Source organism: Delphinus delphis, chromosome 19, assembly GCF_949987515.2.
Source record: "Delphinus delphis chromosome 19, mDelDel1.2, whole genome shotgun sequence".
Taxonomy (NCBI): domain Eukaryota; kingdom Metazoa; phylum Chordata; class Mammalia; order Artiodactyla; family Delphinidae; genus Delphinus; species Delphinus delphis.
Window position 1 is genome coordinate 52,142,487 of NC_082701.1, and position 18,701 is coordinate 52,161,187.

The following is an 18,701-nucleotide window of genomic DNA, read 5'->3' on the forward strand; positions in this document are numbered from 1 at the left end:
GGAGGCAGCCTCCGTAGCTGTGTGTGTGTTTGATGACAGATGAAAATTCAGGAACACTTTCCTTATCCAGGGACCTCTTGTCCAGTGACCTCAGTTCTCTGGAATACACCCAAAGAGTCAGCACGCAGCCAGAGAGCTGCCATGGTGTCCGTGCTCTGAAGGAGCAGTTCAGTCTCTCATTCCAGGCCTGTTGACCCATGCTTTACCTACAGTTCGAATAACCTTAGTCTTTCTGTTTTCCTAGCTCACAGCTAAATCAGAATCAGCAAATTGGAAGGGAGAGGGGACAGTTTACAACAAGCACACTGACCTGATGAGAATTGCTGGCTGACAGAAAGGAAAGACGTAAGACCCACATAAAAAATAAACGACAAACCGAATACAGCTGTAGATGTGTACATGTCGAGGCTGGTACCATTTCCCGCAAGGACGAGCGGCTGGAGGTGGCCCTGTGACCCCAGTTTGAGTCAGCAGTCACCCCTCTGAGCCTTTCCTCTGCCAGCCGGGGTCCTCCATACGAGTCTTGGGTGCAGAGACTGTCTCCACCTCCTACGACTACAGTTGGCTCAGACAGTGGTTCTGAGCCTGGTTGCACATTAGACTCAGCTGGGGAGCTTTAAACATCTGGACACGCAGGCTGCCCCCTAAACCAGTGAAATCAGAATGCTTCTGGGTCATTCCAGAAGCCTGGGTTGGGAGCCAGGCCGTCAGGAGCACAGGCAGGGGTGAGAGCGGTGCCACGTGCCTCTCTAGTGCCCTGTGAGTGGCTCTCGTTATTGAGGGGCAGACTTGGTATTCATGGGGGCAACTGTGATTGTCACATGGGGTCTGGAGCTGGATCTAACCGGGCAGTGACGGATGCCACGCATTCGAGGATGGTTTCTGGCCCAGGTGGATACTTGGCTCTGAATAGGACGGAGTGATGGAGAGGGAAGGGAGGGCTGGAGGTGCAGGGCCCGGTCCTCCCAGGGGCCGTCTCCCCTCCAGCCCACAGTGCACTTGGGCCTGGCACCCTGGCACCTTTGTCAGCTCTGCTGTCCTGTCTGAGGATGGGAGTCACGGTGCCTTGCTTACAGGGCTGCCTGGAGGCTCTCTCCAGGGCTGAGTCTCCACACTACAGAGGAGACAGGGCAGGTGATTGACCGGAATGCAAGTACTGACGAGGGCTAAAAGGAAAAATAATGAGAAAGCGATGAGAGTGAGTTCAAGGCTGTCCCTGCAGTGACGTCACCGGCACCACTGGCATTCTAGTTCTGTCCCGAGTGGAAGACAGCAGGCAGGGATCCCCGCCAGCTTGCTGGGGGACGCCAGGACTTAGGTACGGCCTGCGTTCAGCCCCCGTAGTGGCTTTGCCGTGAGCGCCATCTGCCCCTGGGTTGGCAGAGATGTGGCCGAGAGCGGCCGTTCCCAGCAGTGAAGTGTGCAGTGCCATGCGGGGCAGGGGAGCGGGGGGCGGTGCCCCTGCCTGTGGGTTTGGGCCACTCCACTCACTGTCACCTCATGTGTCGACCCCCCCGGGCTTGGCCCCAGTGGAATACAGGCCGCTCTCCCTGGATGCCCCAGCCCCTGCCTTCCACGAGGTCCTGACTCCAGTAAGCCACCAGCTGGCAGGAGGGGCTGGTACTGAGGATTCCATTGCCTCCAGACAGGGCATCCGGGTGTGGGGGGGAGAGGTCCAAGGACTCTGACCCCTGGGGGCAGGACGGGGGGCTGTTCTTCCCCACTTCCGGAGACTGGTTCCTAGTGGGGTGCCCCAGGAAGCTGGCTCGGGGGGCAGCAGAGGGCTGCCAGGCCTGCGGCTCCCAGGGCGACAGGATGGAGCTGTCTCAGCTTTAATTAGGACCTTGAAGGAGGCAGCCGCCTCCCATGGTCCAGAGGCTGACTCTGGGGTGATCTCTGAATATTCCCTGCAGATCTGAGTGATGGTTTGGGGGGACAGGCGGCCCCCTGCCCTGGCCTTGTCCTGTACTCCCACACTGACCACTCCTCACCCCCACCCTGGCCTTGGTTTTCCCCTTTGCAGGATGGGGGGGCTGGCCCCTGCTCCTGGAGCAGTCGCGCGCGCGCGCGCGTGTGTGTGTGTTTCCCGTCCCCTTGCCAGGACACACACCCAGCCCGTTTGCACCGTCACTACTCCTAGGACAGGCTGGGCCCTCCGCAGCCCCGGGGCTGGCCTGGCCGCTTCTCCGTGCCGGCAGTCTGGGAGTTGCTGGAATGCCAGGCGTTGTGCGTCCCCAGCTCTGAGCTGAACGCCTCGTGCTTATCGAGGGAGAACCCATCGGTGTTTACCGAGACTCAGCGTAGCATAACCACGAGTACAGTGATCTTGGCATCTCAGACTCGAGTGCAAGGCCCAGCCTCGCCACTTGCTAGCTGTCTGGGGTGCACTGGGCAGGCGGCCTCCGTTTCCTAGTCTGTAGAATGGGAATAATGCCCGCAGATCAAAGAACGGTTGTGAGAATTCAGTGGGAGCCAGCATGTCGAGTGGTGGTGCAGGGCGGGCTGCAGTGATTTATGGGGCCTCTGTCGTGGGCTGGCTGTCATGCCAAAAGCTGACGTGTGAACGCAGATATGGCAAAGCAATTGCATCACCTTATCTGAAGAGAAGGAAGAGCTGGCAGGGAGGCGGCCTGGGGGGACCGGTGTTGGAGGTTTGCATCTGCTGGGCCGACAGAGGCCACCCCCAGGGGAGGCAGGCCCCAGGGCGTCACACATCCTGTCCGGCTCGCACTGGGACGTCCCCGAACTGATACCCGGCAGACGCGGGCCCGGCGGCCCTGCCTCTCAGCAGTAGGGCCCATTAGAACTGAACTCTTCTTCGTGGGGCATTTTATTTGCACACTCCAGTAGAGTGGACACCAAAGGGGTTTTCTAATGCTTCATGGGCTGCTAATTTCCTCTGTGACCTCTTTTGTTGGGGCCTGACCCCAGCCAGAGGCTGCTCGCCACGGAAGCCAGCGCCTGACACAGACCCGGGGTGCGGGGTGACAATGAGGCCTCTATTGGCTTTAATCAGGCTCCGGGTGCATCTTAAGAACAGGGGGAATTTGTGTGGCGCTCCAAAGCCCTGGGTGGCACAATACGGGAGCCCCCAGAGTCCCTCACGGAGGCCGGGGGGCCGGCGGGGGTGGTCAGGCGGGGGCCCTTTGTCCCAGCGCCTCTCGAGGCCAGGACGCCCTGAATGGCCGCCCGCGCGGCCTGGCCCCTTGGGTATCACAGGCCGCTGGGTATTTAGGGAGGTGGCCTCCCACCCGGCCTGGCAGCCTATTCTTCGCCCGCCTAATTAGGTTTTGTCTGTGCTCTCCCCTCCCCTGCAGACTGTGATTCGTACTGCAAGGCCTCCAAAGGGAAGCTGAAGATTAACATGAAAAAATACTGCAAGAAGGACTATGGTGAGTGAGAGCCCCTTGTCTGGGGAGGGGGAGGGGGAGGGGAGGGCACCACGTGACCAGCGAGGGGCTGGGGTTGGGGCGCAGGTGGCCCTGCGTGGGTGTTGCTCACAGAGTCCCTGGGACCCGACGGGAGCCGAGTGGGATGGGTCCCACGCCCAGGAACGTCCCAGCTCTTCCCCCTTGGCGGCAGGTGGTGTGAGGGGTCATAGGCGTGTGGGCAGGGTTCTCCCCCTGGCCCTGCAGGGAGGCATCCTGGCCAGTGGGGCCTGACAGGCCTGGGATTCCCAGGCTTCTCTCTGCCGCTGAGGGGCCGTGTGGCTGTAGGCCAGTCACTTTACCTCTCTGGTCTTCGGTGCCCTCGTCCGTACTCATGGGCGTTCAGCCTGAGGCTCTGTAGCTCGAAGAGAGGTCCTCCGGGCATTGGAGAAAGGGAGGGCGCTTCTGTGGTGTGTTTAAGATGCCGATTGCAGAAGCCCGCTCCTTCCGAGGGTTGACTCCACCAGGTGGAGCTGGGTCGAGAATCTGCATTTAAGGCGGCTCGCTGGTGACTGTGACGTGTGAACACAGCCCCGCGATCCCTGAGGGCCCTTTTCAGCCGGGAGCTGGGGGGCTGCAGAGAGTCCCTGTCACCGGAGGCCTCAGGCTCCCTTCCTGGGAAGAGGGTGTCCAGTCCGTTCCCCCGTCTCCCCGGGCGCCGTCCACCCTGGCACTGGGGGTGGGGACCCCTGCACCCCTTCTCTGAATCCGCGTCGCCAGCCCTGCACCGCGCGGTGAGGATCTGGCTTTGTGGTTTCTGGGCCCTGAGAGTGTCCGGCCCGCTGGGGGCCTGGGCTGGCCAGACATCGCGATCCAGCTGCACTCCCCTCAGGATGGGGTCGGAGCGGCCGGTGGGTTTGGCGTGTCAGTTCCGAAGCGGCCAGGCTGTGGGCATCCCGTCCCGGAGCCCTCTGGGTCCACGATGAATTCCTAAAAAGCCTCTTTTAAGTGCTTGCATCCCAAGGCGGTGCAGAAACTCCTGACTTTCACGGGAAAACCAACTTTGATTTTGAAAGCAAACGTCGAGCTGGTGTAAAGATAAAGGAAGTGTTGTCTCTGACCCAGGGTGACAGCAGCCCCCAGAGGCCCCAGGTGGCATTGGATTAGGCTTGTGTGGTCCATGCTCCTGGCCTGGGACCCTCGGCGTCTGCCAGGGACGGGAGGTGGGACTCGGGTGGGACAAAGGTGGGAGGACCCAAGGGTCGTGCGGTGTCCCAGGCTTAGGGCTGGGGGCCCATCGAGGCTGTCCAGGCCCAGAGAGCCAGGGTGACAGGAGAGCCCTGGGCCTGTCACTCTGCCACCGCTGCTCCCTTCCCCCGCAGAGCTGGGGTGGGGGTGGGGGGGTGCGGAAGGAACAGGTGGGCCGCCTGGGGGGAGGGTGGTTTGAATTGGGTCTTGAAGCATCCTCTCTGCAGACGCTGGGGAAGGGGCCTGGGAGGAGGGGCGCCGCGCAGACCTCGTGTGAGGTGTTGCCTGCAGCTCCCCCTACCCCCGTTCTGCTCTTCCCGTGAAGAAAGGGAAGGTAGGACCTTTGTTTACAGTTACCCAATGGCTCCGTCTGCCTCCTGGTTCCGTGGGACTCATTTTGCGCTCTCTGACTTGTTTTCCTCCGTTGAATTCTGCCTCCCCTACCCCTGAGGTTGTGGGGGACACTTCGGCCCCCTCCGAGCTCTCCTGTCTCCTCCCACCCCCAGCAGCAGGCAGGTCCCTCTTTCTGCAGGAGGGGGCCTTGCCCCCTCTTGTTATATTCCCAGAGGGGCCCCTCTGAGCCCTGCCCCCGCTATGGGCCCCCCAGGGAACAAGGGCGGTGGCGCAGGGGGCTCGGCCTCTGGCCTCCTCTTGTCCTCTGCTGCCTGACTCCATCCTGGATTATCCGAGGGAAGCTGGTGTCCTAGGTACGGCCCCTGGCCCAGCTGGCTGAGGTGACTTGCCCAGCAGAGGCCTGGCCTCCCTGGCCGCCCCTCCCCCATCACGTTTATCCCCAGGGCCCCACGTGTCCCAAAACCAAGAGGGCTGAGAAGCAGCCCGGCATGCCCACCTTCCCAGACTTCATGGCGGCTTCACGCCACCTTCCCCCCCAGCTCCTGGCCCCGCGCTGCTACCAGCACACCGCCCAGGCGTCCACGTTTCTGCTGCGGGGCGAGATTTGAGGAGAGCAGGTGCAGGGGAGAAGCGGGGTGCCCCCGCAGGGCGCCGACAGGGTCCGGAGCTTTGATGTCCTCATCACTGACCCCCGGCCCATTGCCCCCGCCCATCCCCCAGAGGCTCTCGGAGGCGCGTTCTGGTCCCTAGCACGGTCTGTGATGCTCTCGGGGTTGCCTCAGAGTTGGGGAGCAGCCCACCCCAGCTCAGCAACTAGGCCTGCGTGTTCAGGCAGAAGACAGGACAAAGAGATGCCAGGAAGGGGATCACAGGGCCTTCCGGGCAGGGCTTGGCAGACCCCAGCAGGGTGGGGGCAGGCAGGGAGAGGCTTGTGGAGGAAGGAGTGAGTGGCACCCACAGGGGCTGGGCAGGGGGCATCGGGGGCTCAGCCCGGCAGCAGCCGCAGGCCTTGCTCTGAGGCCGGAGGCCAGGTCTCCCACCGGGGTCCACGGACCTTGTGGAGAATCTTCCCCGCATCCTGCTGGGCCCCTGGATGAGGTGTGAGTGGAGGTGTGCCTTCCACGCCCGAGCAGACCTGGGGCAGGTGAGCGAGGATGGCGAAGGGAGCCGGCGGGCCCAGGAAGGCCGGGAGGGAGGCTGCAGGGGCCGCATAATCCCTGCTCTCTGACTGACACCCCGGCAGGGAGCCAATTAGGAAACACATTTCCTTCACTTTACAGCCAGGGCACTTGGACGTTCTAGAAGCTGCTAATTAGAACCTGGTGGGGGAGGGGTAGTGGGGAGCAGGCCCCGGGCCCCTTTCCTCCTCTGAGGCCAGCTCAGGAGTCTTGGTGTTGTACAGCGGGAGGGCCTGGGTCTGGGGCTCCGCTGAGCCGGGCGGTGGCCGGTGGGCGGGAGGCCGTGGGGGGCAGGGGGCAAGGAATCACCCCGGCTGGCTTGGGGTCTGCTGGTCCTGCCCGTGTTCCTGGTGAGACAGGGCCCAGTAGGTGGGGGGAGGCCTCGGGGCCGAGCCGCCTTGTCTCTCTGCTCTGGGGAGACCCCGGGACAGGGAAGGGTAGCTGTTCCAGTCCCATCTGTAGGGAATGGGGCACTGGCCCCAGAATCCGGGGGCAGATTCCACACTTGCTCTGTGACTTTGGACCAGGCTGGGCCTGTTTCCTGATCTGTGCCGTGGTGGTGAGATCAAGGGGACACGACGTCCTTCTAGACGTGGCAAGGATGGTGGCCTCACCGGGCCATCTCCAAGGGGCAGGGGTCCGTGGTGGTGCTGTCGTTGACGGCCCCCCTCTCCTGGGCCCACCTCAGTCCTCTGTTGCCCTCTAGGGGAATCCGGCTCACCTTGCAGATGCTGAGGAAGCGCCCGTGGGAAGGCTCGGGGCGGGGCAGTTGCACATGGAAGACGGTGTTTGTTGTTTCCTAGCGTGTTAGCATTTCCTGCCGACTTTCCAGGAAAACCTAGCCTAGAGGGGCCCTTCCTTGGCGTAAATGCTCCCAGCAGGCATGCGTAGGTGTGTGCGTGTGTGTGTGCGTGTGTGTGCGTGCATGAGCGTGCACGCGTGAGCACATCCACGAAGCCCGCATCCGCTTGGCAGCGCCCACGCAGGCAGAGTGCGTGTGTCCCTCCCGGAGTCGCTGGCTCCGCGGCGCGTCTACCCAGAAGCCCGGGGCTCCAGAACCTCGGTGGGTGTGTACAGAGTGACGCCGTCCCCGGGGCGTTTACCGTGGGGATGGTGCACACTTGGCCGAGGCCTGGCAGTGACTTCAGGCCGAGACACCCCTCGGCTGGTGTGGGGAGTAGACTTTCTAACCCCTGGCCCGCGTGGAAGAGGGGCTGGCCTGCCCCTGCCCCTCAGCCTCCCTCCCCCCGCTTCCTCTTCGCTGGTCCCTGTGCTCCTCGGGAGGCTCCACTGTCTGGTCCCCACTCACCTCCTGGTGTTCGCGCGACCTCCCCTCGGCTCCCGTGGCCCCTCTGCGTGGGCACCGCACACACGTCCCAGGAGGTCCTGCCCCCTCACAGGGCGTCCCCACCTCAGCCAGTCCCTCCTCGGACACTCATTAGGCGCCTGCTGCGTGCCCCCTCCCGTCCCGGGTGCTGGGCTTACAGAGATGGAGGAGACACAGGCTCGGCCCTCCAGGAGTTTCCAGAATCAGAGGGGAGATGCGCACACAAATGACAGCATGGACGGGAGACGTGTGGCCAGGGTCCGGCCTGGGGTGGGACGAGAGTGGGGCCTGGTCCCTCCTCCAGGGAGGGTGTAGAGGGAGGGCTTCCTGGAGGAGGGAGCGCAGGTAGCCAGTGCTCACGGGGCAAAGCAGGGCTCCCAGGCAGAGGGAGCAAAGTGTCTGAGCACAGAGGGAGGAGCAGGCTGGGGAAACGGGAGAAGAGGGAGTGTGGAGGTGCTGGGTGCAGGGCTGGAGGCCAGGGAGGCTGGGCGAGACGCTGCTGTGGGCCTCGGCAGCCGGGCTCTCGTCCGCGTGCAGGAGCCACTCTGAGGCCACCGAGAGCCAGTCCCGCTCACGTTGGCACACGGGGACTGCCACCCGTCTCTTCTTCCTCCCTGGGATGCAGAAGTGGGGCGGTGGGGGGAGGCGGGAGGAGACAGACAGCTCGCTTTCTGAAAGGTGAGATCATCTCATTTTTGCCAGTTCTTGGAAAAAGGATTCGTTCCCAGAAATGTTTATTAGTCACCCCTTTTGTTGAACGACATTTTGGCACCAGCAGATGGAAAATCAGAATGCTTTTCATAAGATGGTTTGTCTCGAGCATTCCTCCCGCGATCCCTCAAGGATGGTTTCTGAGGATACAGCTCGAAGCGGAAGTTCTGTTGGCATCTGTGGGGAGGAGCTGGGTTCATGAGGTTGTGCGTGTGCACATGCGTGCACGTGTGTGCTTTCTTGGGGGCCCCGGCAGAGGTGGGCCTGGGGACCTAAGCGGATCCCCGCCCCTGAGAACCCTGTACCTCCTGGGTCAGTGGAAACCCCAGAGAAGAGGCCTTGCCAGGCCGGTGTCTGTCCCTGCCCTGCAGGCCCCGGGTGGGCACCTCACAGCCTTCATTCTCACCCTTAGCGAATCCTCAGAAACGCCTGTGAGGGAGGGCTTTTCACTCCTGCCGTTGGGATGCTGAGACTCAACGAGGTAAAGAACACTCCCAGACCGGGGCCTCCGAGGCCTGAGGCCCTTGTGCTCCCAGCCTGCCCCCCGTGCCAGGGCGCTGAGCCTTGGGCAGCAGAGCGGGTGCAGCCCCCCTTCGAAGGCTCATGGACTGGTTCCCCCACGGGACCCTTGACTCTTGGCTCCTGAGAAGCTGCAAAGACGTCCCCGTGGGGATGAGCAGGCGTGGTTACCGCGGTGTTGGGGTGAGCGTCGGGCAAGCGGGGCTGTCGGAGACGAGACGTCGGGCACAGTGGCGGGGTGGGCGTGGCCATTCAGCCGCGGGCTCAGCCCGTGCGGTGGAGGGAGGTCACGGGCGGGTCCGTGATGGAGGCTGGGGAGGCCGAGCCGGCAGTGGAGACGATGCTGGTGGCGGAGTGACCGCGGATTCGCGTGGAGCAGGTGTAGGCGGTGGGCACGGCCCTTGTGGGCTCTCGTCTGGCTGCTCAGGCCGGGATGAGGTGAGCGGGGGTGATGGGGAGAGCCTCACAGCTCAGGCCTGGACAGGGACACGGGGCCTCTAGGCAAACGGTGGCCTCTCCCCCTCTTGACACCCCCTGCCCTTCCTTTTCTCGACCTTGGGGTCAATAGCTATTCCTGGTCAGGATCAGTCCCTTCGAGTAGGGAACACGGGCCCGGTTATCAACCCCGTCCTGGGGGCCCGGCTCCCGTGTCTGCAGCGGGCCGTGACATCAGGGCCTGGGGGTGGGCAGATGGTAGAGGGGCACCCTGGGGGCTGTCCCCCTCAGGGCAGTTAGCAGGGGCCGGGAGGCAGCTGGTGGTGATGGCTGGGAGGGGCCAGCTGCCCCAGCACTGTCCCCAGCTCCGGGGAGCGGGACGCAGCCCAGCTGGCAGCACGTGGCATGGCGTTTCAGGGGCTCACTGACCCTTCCCCGAGGGTCACCAGCCCCCTGGGGATCCTCCGATTTCCCCAGCCAGATGTGACCTCCCCCCTCAGAGTGCCAGCCCCATATGGAGGCCAGATGTGGAGCCAGGTCAGCATGAGGCAGCCTGAGGTCGCAGAATGCGGGTGACCACCAGGTTTGGCAGCGAGGGCCAGTGGGCCCCAGTGACAGCTCGACAGAGGCCCCTGAGCCCGCAAGGCGCTGCACCCATCGGGGCCTCCTGCCGCGCGAAGGGGATGACGGGCCACAGCTCTGCCCATCTGTGTGGAGACACAGATGGGAGCCCAGAGCCTGGGCCTCCAACCTCTGCCGCCCCAGCAGCTGCAGGGTGCCAGGCTCCAGAGGGACCTGCTGGGGCCCTGTCTGTTCCCCTCCCCGGAGCATCCTCTTCTCTGAACATCCTGTTTTTAGAAAGGAGGTGTGGGTAGGGAAGGCTGTCTGATGGAAGGTGTCTTCTCCCATCTCACAGACTGGGACACCGAGGCTCGAAGTCGGGGGTGGGGGGAAGGCGGGGATCTGTCCAAGGTGCCCGGGGACACGGGCCGCCTTCCCCTACAGACAGGCAACACTTGTCTTGTCCCCGCTCACCAGCCACCTGTCTCCAGGATCACAGAGCACTTCTCCCACTCACGTGGGGCTCGGATGGGCACCTTTCCCCAGTGGGATGGATCTCGGGGGTCTTGACACCCTACTTCCCCGGGGTTAGAGCCTTTGGCACGAGGACTCCAGTACCATCTCTATTCCTGGGGTCTTCCCACACCTGCCGCTTCACCTGCTTGTGTGAGGCTCAGGCTGACAGGAGGTGGGGACGCCCCGAGAGTTCCCCCGCCTCTGAGCAGCCTGGGCTACCTGCGGGAGGCAGGCCTGGCCTGAGGTCAGAACAGCTTTTCAGAGGCTCGCGCAGGGTCACCCCCGGAGTGGGCGCCTCCGCCAGCAGGGCTCTGGTTAGGATCCTGCTTTGGCCCCTGTTTCCGGGCCTGAGGCCCCCTCTCTGGGTGTTCTTGGGGAAGCAGCTTCCATCCCTTGAGGGTGGTTTGACTCTTCGGAGCTGAGCGAGTGCCGTGTTCAGAGGGTGCAAGGGGACCAAAGTTGCTGCTGGACGCCCGCCCTCCAGGACAGGGCTCCACGCACGGTGTCCTGGGTGCCGGCCCAGCGCGGGAGGAGGGGCTGCTCTGTGTAGAGGGTTTGCTGCCGACGGCTGTGGCAGAACCGTTGCGTGGGGGCCCCGCTGAGGAGTGGGTACGAACTTGCAGCCAGGATGTGAGGCCTGGAGGCGCGGGGTCTGGGCTGAGGCCACGGTGGGGAGGCTGACTCTCTTGCCTGTCCTCCTCCAGAGGCCGAACTCCACTGATGGTGGGAACCGACCTGGGGGACTTCCCCAGCCCCACCGTTGCTGTGTGTGTGTGCGTGTGCGCGTGCGTGTGCGGCATGGGGGGCAGGTGTGGGAGGTGGGGCATCTCTTGAGGCGTGTGAGGCCCACGGGGGAGGGCGGGGAGCCTCGGCCGTTCTCCGGGGTGGCACTGTGACAGCTGGGGCCGTGCCCATGATGGGTGTAGGCACATGCACCGGATCAGGAGTTGCCTGGGCCGTTTCGGTTGCTTCTGGCTGGGAGGGGGCACCCGGGGCGTTCTCCCTCGGGCTGACTGCAGGGGAGACCTGCCTCCACGAGGAGAGCACCCCGCTGGGGCAGGGCAGGGCCCAGCTCCACTCTCCTGCCTGAGCCTCTCGCAAAGCCGGGCAGCTAGTCTCCTGAGCGCATCTCGCCTGGGGGCCGGGGGTGTTGGCAGGGTCAGACCAGGACCATCTCCTAGGGCAGAGGGCCAGTAGCCTCCCCGGAGCCCGGCTCTCTGATTCCCAGCTCTCCTGAGGGCCCCCTCTCCAGGGAGCCCCCGGCATCAGTCCCAGGCACCTCACCCCCTCCCCTCCCCAGAACAGAGCCCAAGCACTGGGACCCAGCAGGGGAAGCAGGGGAAGCTGAGGCCGCCTCTGTTGCTGGTGGTCTTAGAGAGAGGGGCATACCATTGCTGCTTAGGCTGAGGAGGGAAAGGGGGAGCCTTCACCAGCCCCGAGCTGGGTGTCCGCACTTAAGGTCTGAGGGTGGGGCCTTGGTGGGCGGGGCAGCCCCGGGGTTCCTGAGGACTCCGACTGGGGGGGGTCTGACCACAGCACGCCTCCAGCCCTCCACCGGGCGGGGCTGCCGTGCCCCCGCCACAGGTTAGCGTCCCCGCGAACAAGGCTTGGCCCTGCTCGCCCGTTTCTGACCTTCACAGGGAGCTGGGAAACATGTGGTCAGAGCTGCACTTCACGAAAGCAGCTGCAACTCATGACACGCTTTCCGTGCCGGGAGATTTATGGGGCCGCGTGGTTTTAATGGTTTCTGTGGGGCTAGTGTCCTCCCCCACTTCGTCCTGGCTGCTGTCTCAGAGGCAGATGGGCGACAAGCTTTCCCTGGCTGCACGGGCCCAACAGGAAGGTACGGCTGACCACCCAAGCCTCCTTGGGAGGGGCAGCTGCTGGGAAGCCCCCGGGGACCCACGCCGAGCAGCCCATAAATCTGGGAGACCTCCAGGAGGCAGGAAGCCTCCATGCAGAGGTGTCCCAAGCTGGAGGGGAGAGGAGACGGGCGCCCCCCTCACGCCGTCCCCCCATCCCCCCGGGGTCTGAGCCTCGGCCACGGCCCCAGGCCCCACCCAGCAGCTCATCGTCTCGGGCTGCGCCCCGTGGATGTGCACTAACTGTGTACTCCTCGCTGCCCTAGCAGCTGGCCTAGAACCTGGCTGGCCAGGATCTCTGATCCCGGCAGGACGTCCCCGAGACCTGCAAGCGGGCGTGGGCCTCAGTCAGCCCAGTGCCGCCGCCTGTCGCACACTGTCCAAGGTGGTGGCAACGCCAGGTCCTTGAAGGGCCCAGAGCTGACAGACTCTCGGTCTCCTGGGCCGGAGCTGGGGAGGGAGGGAGGATTTGAAAGGACAGGGGCTCTGGACTGAGGAGGGGGCTGCCATGGGGCCGCGTGGCCCCCTTTGGGCCCTGGAGCGCCCCACTTTTCAGCTTGCCTCTGCCGGCGCTGGGACTCAGTGGAGGTTGAGGCACCCCGGGAAGGATGGCCAGAGGTCTGCGCCTACGGAAGGACACACGGGGGCCTCGGGCTGAGCCACGAATGGGGCTGAGAGGACCCCCCGGGCTGGCTGAGGCCTGCGGCCTGCCTCCCCGCCCCCCGCCCCGTGGCCAGGACCAGCCCGGTGTGGGCACAGGCCGTTCTCGCTGGCCCCCGGGGCCTGGCCCTCTGTCCCCCCCTCTCCCCCTTGGAGTCACGGCTCGCCCTCGAGGGCCAGGCCTCTGCCTAGGGTTGGAGAGGTGCGTGCCCCTAGTAGCCAGGAGGCTGGCTGGAGGGCGAGCAGGGGAGATCAGTCCTCACGGCCCTGCCCTGGTGGCCGAGGAGGGCTCCTGGCACAGGAGGCCTTCCCGTGAGCCCCGGACTTGCTGAGGGGGGCAGCTGCTCGGGGCTGTCTGCAGCTTCGCCGGAGCCCCGGGGCCCGCTGCAGGAAGGTTTTCCTACAGAAACTGGCAGCCCAGGGACCCAGCCTGGCCCGTGGGGTCCAGGGGCTGACTCCTCTCGCTCTCCGGAGGCTGCGCGCGCCCCTTGCTTTCCTTGGGCGCCCGCTCCATCCTGAGCTCTCAGTGTTTGGGTGCGCAGGGCTCAGAGGGAGGGTGGGCAGGCATGTAGGTGTGGACCTGAGACGGGGATGTTCATCCTGAGTGCGGGGCCCCGGCACCAGCAGGCGGGGGCAGCCTCCCCTCCCGGCCAGTCCCTCGTCTGCGCTTCAGAGTCTGGCCCCGGGGGCTTTGTGCTGGGAGCCTCCCTCTTCCTGTGGGGGGTCTCGGCACGCCTCTTACCGCTCGGTCTGATATGGTCTGATCTCACCGTTTGTCTTTCTGAGGGTCGTCTCATCTGCCTCGTTTCTGAATGAGGGATGGGGGATCCTCCCTGTGAGGCCAGTTTAGGACAGCGGTGCAGGGATGGGGACTTAGGACTGAGGGTCGTTGGCCTGGAGTGAGCGTCGTGTGGGTGTAAGGGGCACACCCTCGGGGACCATGGGTCCACGGCCGCTGCACCAAGTGCCCCCCGCAACCCCGGTTGGGCGGTGCCACAGGCCCCCAGGAGACCCCGGTCATTCCTGGCTCCCAGGCAGCAGGGATCAGAGGTGGCAGCCGAGCCCTGCGTGCTCCCCGAGGGGGCCGAGTGGGTCTGCCTGAGGTCACAGTTGCAATGTGTATTTGGAGTATTTTCAGCCATGTGTGCACTGCGGGGACTTGGCCTGCGCACCGTGTGTGCAGCTCATACTTGGTGGGCTGTGTAACATGCAGAGGCGTTGCCAAGGGCAGCGGAAATGGGGCCTGTTTCCAGCATCATCCCATGAGTCTACCGCCACCCGCCCCTGCCCCCGGCCCCGTGCCGTCCCAGCCCGCTGCCAGGGCGCTGCTGGCGTGGGAGGACGACAAGGACCCGTGCTTCGTCCCCATCGACCTGTGTCCACTGCTTCGGCCCCTGGATGCTTGAGGACAGCAAGGTGTCCAGGGCCCGATCCCCCTCCGGGCTGCGTCCTCAGTGCTAGGTGGGTCCCCCTTGGGCTGGGGAGGGAGAAGGGCCTCTGGGGGCCAGCTTGTCCAGAGAGCTCTCTGGCCTCACCAGCTCTGCCTTCCCACCTGGCCCTGAGCTGAGGCCCAAGACCCCGAGTCTCTGATTCCAGTGACACGAGTTTGCTCACGCGGCCAGAACAAAGTACCCTAGACTGAGGGGCTCAAACAACAGAAACTCATTTTCTCCCAGTTTGGGAGTTTGGAAGTACTGGATCAAGGTGTCGTCAGGGTTGGTTTCCTCTGAGGCCTCTCTCCTGGGCTCGTAGGCGGCCGTCTTCTTGCTGTGTCTTCACGTGGTCGTCCCTCCGTGCGTGTCTGTCCTAATCTCTTCTTAGGAGGACTCCAGTCATATTGGATTAGGGCCCACCCTTTATAACTTCCTCTTAAAGGCGTTAAGAGGTAATTATCTCCAAATACTGCCACATTCTGAGGCACTGGGGGTTAGGACTTCAATGTATTAATTTTGCCGGCGGGGTGTGGGGGGGAGATACACAGTTCAGCTCTTAACACCAACATGTGATCAAAGCCACGTTCTCACCAGAGGTGCCTTCTGCAGCATCCTTGTTGGCCACCCCAGCCCACCCTGGCTGGGGGGACACTGTGGCTGGGCCGGGGGTCTGAGGTCCCGCACAGGCAAACAGCTGCATCCTGGGGGAGGCTCATTCTGTATTCAGCTCAGTCCCAAGGAGAGGAAACCGGGGCTCTCGGGGATGCTGGGGACGGCTCCCCGTTTGCTTAGCTGAGGGGCACGCAGTTGCCACGGTGACCTCTATCTGCAGTCAAACACATACAGAGCCCAGCCACTTCTCCAGGCTGGAGGGCTCCCCACCCCCACCTCAGAGTTCACACTGAGTGTTGAGTCCCTTGGTGACAGAAACATGGAAACGGTTGCCATGGCAGCCATTCTTTGGAGCCCTCAGACTGGAGTGCAAAGTTGAGGATGCCCAGGAACAGCTGAAATGAAAATATGGGAAAATGCACCACTTCCCTCGCCCAGAAGGATGAGTCAGAGGGCGTTCGGTGGAGGGCCCAGCCGTCCCTGCCCCTTCCCATCACCCCGGGGCTAAGTGTGGGCACAGGAGGGGAACGGGGAGGGCCTGGGGAAGACCTTGAGAGAGGCCAGCCAGGCCAAGCTGTGGGTGGGCCCAGTGCCCAGAGCGAAGTGGGCAGGTGATTACCTCATGGCATTCCCTGGGGACATGTCCTCGTGGCTGGAGCGCACCTTATTTTGGTCCCTTCACCTGTAATCTGGGGAGACAAGCTCCTTTCTCAGGCGGGCTCAGGTCTAGATCTTCAGCCTGTCCAGGGGTATACAGGACGTGGTGGCAAGGGGAAGGCGCCATGTTCTGACGGGGGGGAAGGAGTCCAAGTTTCCCTCGGACGGGGGTTAGTACAGCAGAGACCTCTGCACTTACCCCTGGAATGGTTGTGTGTCTCTCCCACCATCACCACCACCACCAGAAGTTCCCCAGGTAGGCTCCATGGGGCTCTGGTGCCTTGAGATGCACCAGCCAAAGGGTCCTGCAGTCAGTTGTTTGGGAAGCAAACACACGCGTGTCTGCACACGCTTTGTAGACTAAAGGCTCAGAAAAGTCCTGCACTAAGGCGACTTCCTTTGTTTAAGCCAGTATTTTCACATATTTGAGCAAAATCCCCCCCCCTTAAAAAAGTATGTCCTCCTTTTATGAAGTATCTCTTAATATCCTGCAGCAAGAACACCTGTTAACGTTTACTAGAGCACTGATTCTCAAAGCGTGTTCCCTGGACCCACAGCATCTGGGAATGTGTGAGGTGTGCGGTCCTGGGCCCCAGTCCACATCTGTGGAATAGGAAATTGGGGTGAGGCCAGCCATGTGTTCGACGAGCCCTCCGGAAGTTTCTGATGCCTGCTCCAGCTTGAGAACCCCTTCTACTCAGGGAAGGAGGAGCAGAGAATTGAAAGGGAGGGGAAGGGCCTGAGGACTGGGGGAGGATCAGGAGGGCAGGGAGACGAGGCAGTCTGGCAGGGATGGGAGGCGGGCAGCACAAGGACCCTGGACTCTGGAGGAGACGCTGCAGCCACCCCGAAGGGCTGTTCAGCGTGCACTGCACCTGGGCACTGAGACCCCATTCTGGTTTTCTGAGATTGGATCAAGGGCAAGGCTGTATGTCTAGGGGTGTCATGAGGCTTGATGTTAAGTGACGGGGCCTTTGGAAATGCCCAGGGGGTACCACCTGAGGAGGTTCCCCAGAGCCTGTGCCGAGTGGCCAGTGCTATGCTCATGGAGGGCACCTACCCCGGCAGCTGGATTCTGCCCAGAGTTCTGGGGATGTGGTAAGAACCTACAGCACCTTCCTGGACCCTAAAGGGGCTTGTCCCCAAAGACAGTACCGGGTGGCACCTAAAACACAGGACATACGGCTTCCTGGAACAGCGGCCTTGGCCCCAGTATCAGCTTTGCCACCACACACCCATTCCTAGTCGGGTACCCCATGCAGTCACTTCACTGCTCCGGGTCTTCTTTCCCTTCTCCATCAAACAGGCTGCCCCATCCCTGGCCCTCCTGGTCGCAGGAGCTCGGGGTCCAGGCGGCACCCGTGGCCCACCCTCCTGCCTGTGCTTCCTTGCAGCCGTCCAGATCCACATCCTGAAGGCGGACAAGGCAGGGGACTGGTGGAAGTTTACGGTGAACATCATCTCCGTGTACAAGCAGGGCACCAGCCGCATCCGCCGCGGTGACCAGAATCTGTGGATCCGCTCGCGGGACATCGCCTGCAAGTGCCCCAAAATCAAGCCCCTCAAGAAGTACCTACTGCTGGGCAACGCGGAGGACTCGCCCGACCAGAGCGGCATCGTGGCGGACAAGAGCAGCCTGGTGATCCAGTGGCGGGACACGTGGGCGCGGCGGCTGCGCAAGTTCCAGCAGCGCGAGAAGAAGGGCAAGTGCAAGAAGGCCTAGCGCGGCGGGTGCGGGGGGGCAGCGGCGCGCCGGGCGGGCTGGGCGCCGGGGCCGGCGAGCGGGAGCGGGCGCCCCGCCACCGCGGCGGCGTGGACTTGGCCCGTGAGGGCTTTTCCAGCTGGGGGGAGGGTGGGGGCGGGGCCGGCGCGGGGCCCTCGGCGGCCCCGCCCCCAGCCCCGCCCCACTCCTCGCGCGCCCCGGGCCCCGGCGGATTGAGGACGAGATTTAGCTACCTCACGGGTTCCCTCCAGAGCAGAGAGGCGCTCCCCCCGGGGCCGGGAGGGGGGCCGGGGCAGGCGGGCGCAGCAGCGCGCAGGTGGCCCACAGCGATGGGTAGAGAAGAGCACACGAGGAGAACTGTGAACCCCCCAGGCCCACCGCCTGGCCACCCCCCATCCCCCTCCCCCCAACACAGAAAAACCCACACCCTTCTTCGGGAATTCCCACGGGAGCCCTGCTTGTGAAAACTGGGGGCCCCTGTGCAGGGGCCCTGGGGGCATGCGGGGGGGGGGCGGCAGGAGCCTGTCCCAGCAGCCTTCCCCGGGCGGCCTGTGGTCTCCACCGCGCCGCCTCGGTCCCCCCCCCCCCCGGCTGGGAAGCCCCCGCCCAGCTGACGGGTGGGCCCAGGGCCACCCCTGAGAAGCCCGCGGAGGTGCCTGACGGAGGCGGCATCGCGCACGCGAAACCTCCCAGAGAGCCTCCTTTCTGGCAAGCTGGAAGCGGCCCCTTCATGACATTTTCCGGGGAAAGGGCACGGGCGGGGTTTACGGCAGTGACGCTATTGTGTGGTGACCTCAGCTCCCACAAGGCCCCGAGCAGTGTCCACAGCTGGGCAGGGCCTGGAGCAAGGCCGTTGCGCCCGGCGGGGGAGGGGGCTGGCAGGGGCAGAACCGCTAGGGTGCGGGGGCCGAGGAAGCCGTGGCCAGTGCCTGCCACGGCCCTCACTCCTGGCTCCCCCAGAGTAGGGACAGAGGCCGCTAAGCTGGGGAAGCCTGCTGGGGCCACCCGCCGGGGCTGCCTACCTGGCTGTCCTGGTACTGCCCGGCAGCACCTTGCCCACTCCTTTCTGGTGGCCCCCGAAGATGGCCTGTCGCCTGGGGGCGCCCGCTGCACTGGCCGCACACTGCAGTCGAGGCCCGGCTCCTCTGTCAGGAATTGGGTTTCATCTTCCCTGCTGGAGTCTGGCCGCTCAGAGGGGTCAGACCAAGGATGACGCTCGGGCCCCGTGGTCTGGCTTCCCTGCTTCGGCCCCCATCGCCCCTGCCGTTTACCGCGCACCCGCCCTGTGCCAGGCACTTTAGCCTTGCGATCTCCTGTTAGCTTCGTAGCAGCCCTGAGAGACGGGTTCTCACCCCCAGTGTCCCCGTGCAGATAAGTGGCAGAGCCGGGCTGTCTGACCCTCCGCGGTTCCCTCGCAGGCCACAGGGGGTGCTTCTGGGTGAGTCACCCCTGAGATGCTGGCCCTGGTGATGGCATCAGGCCTGGAGCACAGAGATCAGGAAGTGGGGGCAGGGATGGGCACGGTTACATCTTCAGA

At 64.0% G+C, this 18,701-nt stretch overlaps 1 protein-coding gene and 1 long non-coding RNA gene across 2 annotated transcripts in view; one reads left to right on the top strand and one right to left on the bottom strand.

Annotated features, from left to right (window-relative positions):
• Nucleotides 1-17,164, top strand: part of NTN1 (netrin 1) — a 183,527-nt gene extending 166,363 nt beyond the window's left edge. Inside the window, exons 6-7 of the mRNA XM_059996307.1 lie at nucleotides 3,318-3,392; nucleotides 16,836-17,164. Coding sequence (XP_059852290.1) covers nucleotides 3,318-3,392; nucleotides 16,836-17,164 — 404 coding nt within the window. The remainder of the gene's footprint in view (nucleotides 1-3,317; nucleotides 3,393-16,835) is intronic.
• On the bottom strand, nucleotides 14,609-16,860 carry LOC132414046 (uncharacterized). The gene is made up of 3 exons (XR_009516888.1): nucleotides 15,641-16,860; nucleotides 15,404-15,523; nucleotides 14,609-15,179 (listed from the first exon to the last, which is right to left on the bottom strand). It is a non-coding gene; the product is annotated as an uncharacterized lncRNA (long non-coding RNA).
• Nucleotides 17,165-18,701: the final 1,537 nt, after the last annotated feature.